Here is a 10,631-nt window from a genome sequence, read left to right on the forward strand (position 1 = left end):
GGGTCCAGGGTGAGGGATCCTGAGAGGATCCCTGTGATTAGGCCGGAGGTCAATAGAGAGTGATAAGAATAACATGCTTCAGTATTTTTAATTTTTTGGTGTTCATGGCCATGGTTGTCAACTGTACCGCAGGAATAGAATGTAAATCACAGTGGATAGATGTTGTGGTGGCAGCTGTTGAGAAGTAATTGGGTGTACAATATTTTACTTCAGAAGAGTTCCAAGGTGTTTTGAAAGATAATATCTCGTCCTTTCCGGTTGCTGGCCTGGTGTGGGATCAGAGGGCCAAAGTAGTGGAATAATGATGAGGTTTTAATGGGTGCAGGGTTAGTTGGTTTTTCACAGTGTTATGAATGAATAATACAGAATAGTAGGCTGATACACAGCCAACACACTAGGTGGGGGCGTGCATCTATAGTCATTGTTTGCGGACCGTCATAACACTAAAGAAGAAGAAGACCACTTCCTTCTCAACGGCGCTGATTCTGGTCTGCTCCGTGAAGCGGAAGAATTATGAATCAAATCAAATGTTATTGGTCACATACATATTTTATTGCTGGTGTAGCGAAATGCTTGTAATGCACTGACTACTGCGGAGGTTGCATTGTTGAAAATGCTGCATGGACACTGCAGACATCGGATTGAACGTACACCAGGTTTTCTGGTTCGCTGCACGGACAGCGCTGCTGTAATCAGTCTGGTATTTTATAGGCGTCCATTACTGGGCCTCAGACATTTAAACTATCTGGACTCTCGAAGAGGACGTTGTTTCAAGTGGATCTCGGGTAGAGTTAGACGATAACAGACAACAGGATTCTTGGTGAATAAGGTGTTGAACGTTTAATTGACTTTAATAGATTTAAATTTTATCCAGGATCTTTCTGAAGTAAGGTTAGCCAACATCAGACATTTATTTGTCACAGTTTAAGTCGAGTTTTGATATTTTAAAGGACGCCTGATTGCTCTGGTCTGTTTATCTGAATGCTGTGACAAAGTAACTGTAGTGTAAACTAGCTACAGATTAACTCTCACGTTTTTATATTTGAAGAAACGCTGAAAAAAGAATAGCTTACACGATGAATCGGGTAAGTTTGGTTTACTTTTATTAACAATATTCCTACTGTGGTGTATAACATGTCTAGGTCTAGTTATCTTTGATCTTCCATATCCATTCGTTCCATTTGAACAACTGGACAAAATAAACAATGGTAGTAATAAAAACGTCATATTTTGTCCTTCAGAAAAGTAGCCTACTAGCCTATTGTTTGAATGTTAAATGACGAGACAGAGGCATTGATGCGAGTAACCAGTCTTGTTCAGTATATGACGACACATCCGGGTATCTCAAGCACCCCGGTAAAACACAAGAGTTGCAGTAATGAACATTTACCAACAGATGGCATCACTGTGCCATCTTACACCCATAACACCTATCGCACACTGTTTAATACAAGGCAACGAGAAGCTAAAGTCAGAAACCATGGAGAATAATGAGGCCAAAGTAAAGTTGGTTTTATATTCACACATTCGACATTCAACAGACATTGCCAAAAAGCCATTTAAAATGGTAAAAATCAATAATTATTTCACCGTTTGTCACATAAACTAGGTATGATTTATTAATTAAATGTCTAGAATAATTTACAACCTTTGCTTGGAGTAGAAATTCCAGTTTTGATATGATAGAAATTTAAATTTGATAGACTACATGCCCTCTATCAAATCAAAACTGGAATTTTTCCCAAAACAAAGGTTGTAAAAGTGTGCTAGACATTTATAGAATAAATAATATCTAGTTTTATGTTTCTGTGACAGTTAATTAGTTATTGATTTATACCACTTTAAATGGCTTTTGACAAACCAACTTTACCTTGGTGAAATAATGAGTCCAAGCCTACACCTTGCAGTAGCGGTGTGTGGGTAAAATGACCAGGGAAGCCAAGCCAGAAAAATAGCCATATTACATGTTGTGATAATTGCGTTGTTATAACCTGTTAGTTCATATGCCTGGACTCAGCTGAGACAAGAAGACAGTGGCAGAATACATTCAACCAGACCTTGTTACATCATAAAACTAGAGAGCAACATCTGTCCTGTTAAGTTCACAAGAAATGTTGCATGTAACAGTTACATGACCTTCAGAATGGTCGAGCAAGTGAATGTTTCTGACACTTCGGGAAACTAAACCACTATTTATTTAGAGTTACCGCAAGTCGAAAAGAAAACAGGCGCTGCCTCCACTATTCAAGCTTCATTTCAACATCCTCTAATCACCTATGCTTAGTCTACTAGTGACAACTAAAATATACCAAAACCAAGGGCGCAACGTTCACTGGGGATGGAGTGAACATGTCCCCACCACATTCTGAAATTGCATCTTTGTCCCCCCTAGTTTTATCATTGGAATGTAATACTAAATGTGTTAAGTGTGTGCTTTAGGACCATGCGTACGCCTCCGAGAGGTCGAGTAGGCTGTTTGGAGTATTTATAGGACTGGATAAAAAATAAATAATAATAATGACATAGCTACATCAGTTCAAAACCAAATTGACACGCTGCTACCTTACAATGCATGCAACGCAATAGACTTTTGCAACACTAGCTAGCTACTCCATAGACCAAGCTATGGTAAGAGCTAGACATGTTTCACTGTCGGACAGGACACCACTCTAACTGTAGCTGAGAAAACAAATACATGTAAACAGCACGTTGTGCCCTGCAGTGAGCAGATGCATGCTGGCTAGCATCAGAAACTCACCACTTTCAAACATTCAGAATAAATTCCATTGTGCTTCTTCTCCTGTCCTCTTGACATTTTAATACAAATCTGTTTAGATCAACAGTGGCCAAACTAACAACTCTGCCAGTTGACTGGCTTCATTGACCGTCTTGATTATTTTTTACAACTCCGATCTGGATATCTGTCAACAACTCTGCCATGTACGGCCATTCCAGTGGTGCGGCACTAGGGGTGGGGGCAAGAAAATCTGTTATGAATTATATATATATATTTTTTTAATGACATGTATTAGGGAGGCACGTAGCCAGTGGTTAGAGCGTTGGGCCGGTTTTTAAGGTTGCTGGATCGAATCCCCTAGATGACATGGTAAAAATCTGTTGTTCTGCCCCTGAACAAGGCAGTTAACCCACCGTTCCCCAGTAGGCTATCATTGTAAATAAGAATTTGTTATTAACTTACTTTCCTAGTTAAATAAAGGTTAAATCAAAATAGTAACTAAATTGCTAAAACAAAGGTTTAAGGAAATACAGGCAGGCACCACATTACTACAAGACAAAATCATTTGGTCAATTAATCATGATGGTCTTGTAAGTATTAAAGCAGTGTGTTAACTTAATTTAAACTCAATAAATAAATCATTTTGAAGACCCTGGTCCTTCCCCCACCAGCAGCCAACCAGCAGTGCAGAATACCAGTCCCAGGGTCCCCTCAAGGAGGTATACTGACAGACAGTATTAAAGCAAAGCTATACACTGAACAAAATATAAATGTAACATGTAAAGTGTTGGTCACATGTTTCATGAGCTGAAATAAACGATCCCAGAAATGTTCCATATTCTCAAAAATATTATTTCTATAAAATGTTTTGTACAAATTTGTTGAATTTCTTTACATCCCTGTTAGTGAGCATTTCTCTGTTGCAAGATAATCCATCCACCAGACAGGTGTGGCATATCAAGTAGCTGATTAAACGGCATATTCATTACACAGGTGCACCTTGTGCTGGGGACAATTAAATTAAACTAAATGGCCACTCTAAAATGTGCGGTTTTGTCACACAACACAATGCCACATATGTCTCCAAGTTTTTAGGGAGTGCTGGTGTCAACATTGTGAACAGAGTGCCTCATGGTGGCGGTGGGGTTATGGTATGGGCAGGCATAAGCTACGGTCAACGAACACCATTGCATTTTATCGATTGGCAATTTGAAATCACTAAAATACCGCAACGAAATCTTGAGGCCCATTTTTTAAGGTAGCTGTAACTAACAGATGCATATTTGTATTCCCAATCATGTGAAATCCATAGATTAAGGCCTAATGAAGTTATTTCAATTGACTGATTTCCTCATATGAAGAAAAATATATTCAATTGTTTCATGTTGCGTTTCATATTTTGCTCGGTATAATAATACATAAAGCCTCAAAAGTTAGTGGAATGGGATTAGTGTGGTGTGCAATGAATTCTTGTAGGCGGTAAAAATCACTTTGTGGGAGCACCTCCTCTAAGAATCTGAATTGGGCTCTTTGAGAATGTTTGGCTCATAAGCAACCTGCATAATCATTGTTTGAAGTACAATAGACCAACATAGCTACTGTAGCAGGTCAAAGCTGTGTGCTGGAAAACCTTGGTAGAGCATGGGTGGAGTTGGGATCATGGAGTGGATGGGTTGGGATCATGGGGTGGAATCATAATTTTTTCAGCTTCAAACCAATGCCTACTTTTCACTTAATGTTGTTTTTTGTTTCTCATTCTTACTATAAGAATGAAAACTAAATTGCATAGTGACTGTAAAATAAGCTACATTAAAGGTAGACTTAGCAAAACGATGCCACAAGCAGCACCGCAGATATTGCAATGAGCGAGATGCAAGACTTCACTCTCACACAGTCACTCACCATATCTGTGCAAAGGGTATGCTTCATGCTCTTCCAGCATGGTAGCCATGGGACCAAAACATTGGAGAAGTTTAGCCTCGCGGTTCAACGTTCTTGGTTATTGCGAAAATAAAATTACATTTTATTGGTCACATACACATGGTTAGCAGATGTTAATGCGAGTGTAGCGGAGTGCTTGTGCTTCAAATTTCAACAATGCAGTAATATCTAACAAGTAATCTAACACATTCACAACTACATTATACACACAAATGTAAAGGGATGGATGAGAATATGTACATATAAATATATGGATGAGCGATGGCCGTGCGGCATAGGGCAAGATGCAGTAGATGGTATAGAATACACTATATACATACGAGATGAGTAATGAGATATGTAAACATTATTAAAGGGCGTTATTTAAAGTGACTAGTTCTGCCTTTATTAAGTCCATGTTATTGACTCACTATGCTGTTTACTTTGTGCATATAGCCTACATCATATCACTGAAACTACCTTTAAACTCAGAATATGCTATTCTGTTCTTTTGAATGTTTTGTTTCCTAATTCCTGCCTACAGATATGTTAGACCATGTAAAATTACTAAAACTACAAAACTACAAAATGCGTCATTGTTGGATTCTTCTAAAGTAGGCCTACCTCAAGTCCTGGCAGTGTGTTAACTTAATTTAAACTATTAACACTTAATAAATGACTTACTAAATAAATACCCTGTTCCTTCCCCCACCAGCAGCGTAGCTACCAGTCCCAGGGGACCCCTCAAGGAGGTATACTGACAGTAGGGTACATTGCTTTATAAAATAAGCAACAACCACCTAGACCAATTCCAGGATTGAATTCAATCATATACATTTGCCATGTTTTGTAGGGTTAAATAATGCTTATAGTGTTAAATAATGCTTATGTGTTAAATAATGCTGATAGTGTTAAATAATGCTGATAGTGTTAAATAATGCTGATCCCTAGTTAAATAATGCTGATAGTGTTAAATAATGTGATGTTCACATAATCTTCCTTTGTATTTTATTGATTCATCTGCAGGAACAGCCCGCACCCATGGCCCTCACGCTGACCAGCGCCAGCCTCTACCTACATAATATACTAAGGAAGCCCATGACTAGCCCATGACTAGCCCATGACCAGCCCATGACCAGCCCATGACCAGCCCATGACTAGCCCATGACTAGCCCATGACCAGCCCATGACTGACCAGCCCATGACCAGCCCATGACCAGCCCCCATGACCAGCCCATGACGCCCATGACCAGCCCATGACCAGCCCATGACCAGCCCATGACCAGCCCATGACCAGCCCATGACCAGCCCATGACTAGCCCATGACCAGCCCATGCCCATGACCAGCCCATGACTAGCCCATGACTAGCCCAGACCCCATGACTAGCCCATGACCAGCCCATGACCAGCCCATGACCACTAGCCCATGACCAGCCCATGACTAGCCCATGACCAGCCCATGACTAGCCCATGACCAGCCCATGACCAGCCCATGACCAGCCCATGACCAGCCCATGACCAGCCCATGACTAGCCCATGACCAGCCCATGACCAGCCCATGACCAGCCCATGACTAGCCCATGACCAGCCCATGACTAGCCCATGACCAGCCCATGACTAGCCCATGACCAGCCCATGACTAGCCCATGACCAGCCCATGACTAGCCCATGACCAGCCCATGACTAGCCCATGACCATGACCAGCCCATGACCAGCCCATGACCAGCCCATGACCAGCCCAGACCAGCCCATGACCAGCCCATGACCAGCCCATGACTAGCCCATGACCAGCCCATGACCAGCCCATGACCAGCCCATGACCAGCCCATGACTAGCCCATGACCAGCCCATGACCAGCCCATGACCAGCCCATGACCAGCCCATGACAGCCCATGACCAGCCCATGACTAGCCCATGACCAGCCCATGACCAGCCCATGACTAGCCCAATCCAATGGTACATTTTCACAACTCGAAGCACAAAAATATGTTTCAAAACTCTTAGGCCATTTTCAGTTGATTACTTTTGAAAATATTTCCTGTCATTTGTTAATACATTTTACTATAATTTAATCAAACTGCTAAAAACTGATCTACAAAACCAAAATTATAAAGTGTCAAGTTTACGAACAGTATATATAAAAAAATGAAATTTGAAATAATGGTGTAGTGTACAATGTACTGCTGAAATACTTGGGTGGTAAATTACAGTTTATTCCACTCATTATCTGAATGTTGTTGATTTTTAGATGTGGATGCTGTTACAGTAACAAGTCACATAAAGTGGATCTTAAGCAATGTTGCATGGGGCGGAAATTGCACCAGGTTACACAATACCTTTTTACTGTAGGTTTCTACTACATGTTACAATACCCCTATAACTGATGGTTTCTTCTATGTATGTGTAACGGATGTGAAACAGCTAGCTAGTTAGCGGTGGTGCTCGCTAAATAGCGTTTCAATCGGTGACGTCACTTGCTCTGAGACCTTGAAGTAGTAGTTCTCCTTGCTCTGCAAGGGCCGCTGCTTTTGTGGAGCGATGGGTAACGATGCTTCGTGGGTGTCAGTTGTTGATGTGTGCAGAGTGTCCCTGGTTCGCGCCCTGGTATGGGCAAGGGGACGGTCTAAAGTTATACTGTTACATATGTACTGTATAAGAATACTGAAACTATGAGACTGAGATTTTTCTCAACATGCTCCAAAAGTGGGTTAACGAGCAGCAATAGTTCTGGTGTTTAGGTTTTGTGTCACTGGTTATTTGAACCAATCATGATTTTGCAGGTGTTACCATCTGTCACATGTTGGAAGGGGAGGGGACATTCAGCCCGTATCTTGAAAGAGGGGTGGAGCTTCTCATTCCGGTTCTTCTTCTTGTTCTACCATCTCTTAATCTCTCCACTTATGAACCCAGAACTTAAGCGAGCAGTTGACTAATTATGTGACACTTAACCCAGAATTTAACTAAGATTAACTCGGGTGAAAGATGTTCAACTCCAATGAATGCTCAATCAAACATTCTGAACATAAGACGGGCATTCCAAGTGTTATCAATTTTGAAATTTGTAAAAAAATATATATAAAAAACAGATCCATCTGAAATATTTGGCAAAGTGATTGAAAATGTTGTGGAAAGTAGTGATCAGTGACACACTTCAGGAGAAATGCGATATTACAAGTATGCACCAATCAATCAGAGATTTAGACTAAAGTAATCAAATGTTTGGTCTAATGATATTCTATGTACAATTCTTCCTGTGGTCACCAGGACAGAGCTAGTCCGTCCCCTTCCAACCTGCCGGAGTCCCCTGGTCACAACTCTCCTGGTAACGCCTTACTGCTGGATCTGAAGAGGGTGTCTGTGTGGCTGGTCGACTGCAGGAAAACACCAGGGCAGAGTGGAACTGTGAGAGAAGGACACGAGGAGGGAGATGAAGATTTGATTTCATCAAGTAAGAACAATGTGGTGTGTGGATGAGATTACAAATCTGATTCTGCATTTCTGTTAATTCATTGATAAACAGTAAACACTCAGTGGCCAGTAAATTGTCGCTCCAGTTTCATGAATGGAGGGGTTGTACCTAATAAACTGGCCAATGAGTGTATATTGATAAGGGCAGCAGGTAGGTTAGTGGTTAAGAGCGTTGGGCCACTAATAAAGGTTGCTGGTTCAAATCTCTGAGTCGACTTGGTGAAAAATCTGTCTGTGCCCTTGAGCAAGGTACTAAACCCTAATTGCTCCTGTAAGTTGCGCTGGAGAAGAGAGTCTGCTATATAACAAACACATTTTTTAAATATAGTATTTCTTTATGGACCTATATTTCCAAAACATAGTCATTCAATGTCTTTGTTTCACAGGGGACAGCACTAACCATTCTCTCAGTTGGATGGGCTTGTCATCTGCGGAGCCTCAACAACATCGTGTTGCTGAGACAGAGAAGTGTCTCTATAGACCAGAGCACCCCAAGAAACACCAGCAGAGATGTATAGGGAAGAAACCTCAACACTGCTGCTCTGACTGTGGGAAGAGTTTTACTAGCAGGAGTGATTTCATTATTCACCAGTGGATTCACACCCGGGAGAAACCGTACTGCTGCTCTCAGTGCGGGAAGAGTTTCACTGCTTCTAACGCCTTCCAATCTCATCTGCAAATTCATGCAGGGGAGAGGCCTTACCCTGCCTTGATGGTGGAAAGAGCTTCAATCAGTCAAGCAACCTGACTACACACCAGCTAACACAAACTGGAGTGAAGCCTTTTATCTGTGATCAGTGTGGAAAGAGCTTTGCTATAGCTTCCACCCTGAGTAGACACCAGGTTACACACACTGGAGAGAAGCCTTATAGCTGTGATCAGTGTGGGAAAAGCTTTGCTGTAGTTTCCTCCCTGATTAGACACCATCGAACACACACCGGGAGAAGCCTTATAGCTGTTATCAGTGTGGAAAGAGCTTTGCTGTATCAGAAAAACTAACTATACACCAGCGAACACACACAGGAGAGAAGCCTTATAGCTGTGATCAGTGTGGGAAGAGCTTTGCTGTAGTTTCCTCCCTAATTAGACACCATCGAACACACACTGGAGAGAAGCCTTATAGCTGTTATCAGTGTGGAAAGAGCTTTGCTCTATCAGAAAAACTAACTATACACCAGCGAACACACACAGGAGAGAAGCCTTATAGCTGTGATCAGTGTGGGAAGAGCTTTGCTGTAGCTTCCACCCTGAATAGACACCAGCTAACACACAGTGGAGAAGCCTTATAGCTGTGATCAGTGTGGAAGAGCTTTGCTGTAGTTTCCTCCCTGATTAGACACCATCAAAACACACTGGAGAGAGAAAACTTATGTCTGTCTATGTGGGAAGAGCTTTGCTCTAGCTTCCACCCTGACTACACCAGCGAACACACACTGGAGAGAAGCCCTATAGCTGTTATCAGTGTGGCAAGAGCTTCAGTCAATCAGTACACCTGAATACACACCAGCGGACACACACAGGAGAGAAGCCTTACAGATGTGACCATTGTGGAAAGAGCTTCAGTCAATCAGTACACCTGAATACACACCAGCGAACACACACCCGAGAGAAGCCTTACAGCTGTGATCATTGTGGAAAGAGCTTCAGTCAATCATTAAACCTGAAAACACACCAGCTAACACACACTGGAAAACATTAGATAGACATACAGTACCAGTCAAAAGTTTGGACACACCTACACATTCCAGGGTTTTCATTTTTGTATTTTCTACATTGTAGAATAATAGTGAAGACATAAAAACTATTGACATAACACATATGGAATCATGTAGTAACCATGAAAAATGTTAAATAATTCAAAATATATTTAAGATTCTTCAAAGTAGCCGCCCTTTGCCTTTGACAGTTTTGCACACTCTTGGCATTCTCTCAACCAGCTTCATGAGTTAGTCACCTGGAATGCATTTCAATTAACAGGTGTGCCTTGCTAGATGTTCATTTGTGGTATTTCTTTCCTTCTGTAATGCCTTTGAGCCAATCAGTTGTGTTGTGACATGGTAGGGGTGGTATACAGAAGTTGTATATTGGTAAAAGACCAAGTCCATATTAGGGCAAAGAACAGCTCAAATAACACAGAAGAATCAACAGTACATCCATTACTTTAAGACATGGTCAGTCAATATGGAATATTTCAGAACTTTGAAAGTTCGCAAAAACTTTCACTTAAATCTGATTGATGTCCATTGCTTGTGTTTCTGGGCCCAACAAGTCTGTTCATCCTATTGGTGTCCTTTATTAGTGGTTTCTTTGCAGCATTTTGACCATGAAGGCCTGATTTCACGCAGTCTCCTCTGAACAGAGAAGGTTAAATTAAAGTTTTAAGTAAAAAATACAAATACAAAAACAGTTGATGTTGAGATGTGTCTGTTACTTGAACTATGTGAAGCATTTATTTGGGCAATAATTTCTGAGCCTGGTAACTCTAATGAGCTTTTACTCTGCAGCA

At 41.3% G+C, this 10,631-nt stretch overlaps 1 protein-coding gene across 1 annotated transcript; it reads left to right on the top strand.

Moving 5' to 3' along the window:
• Positions 1-434: 434 nt before the first annotated feature.
• On the top strand, positions 435-9,414 carry LOC112238001 (gastrula zinc finger protein XlCGF17.1). The gene is given in 6 exon segments (XM_042314067.1): positions 435-829; positions 1,049-1,085; positions 7,922-8,105; positions 8,512-8,826; positions 8,829-9,065; positions 9,068-9,414. Coding segments are annotated over 5 exon segments (1,092 nt in total). The 5' UTR covers positions 435-829; positions 1,049-1,076.
• Positions 9,415-10,631: the final 1,217 nt, after the last annotated feature.

Source organism: Oncorhynchus tshawytscha, unplaced genomic scaffold (assembly GCF_018296145.1).
Source record: "Oncorhynchus tshawytscha isolate Ot180627B unplaced genomic scaffold, Otsh_v2.0 Un_contig_12004_pilon_pilon, whole genome shotgun sequence".
In the NCBI taxonomy this organism is placed as follows: domain Eukaryota; kingdom Metazoa; phylum Chordata; class Actinopteri; order Salmoniformes; family Salmonidae; genus Oncorhynchus; species Oncorhynchus tshawytscha.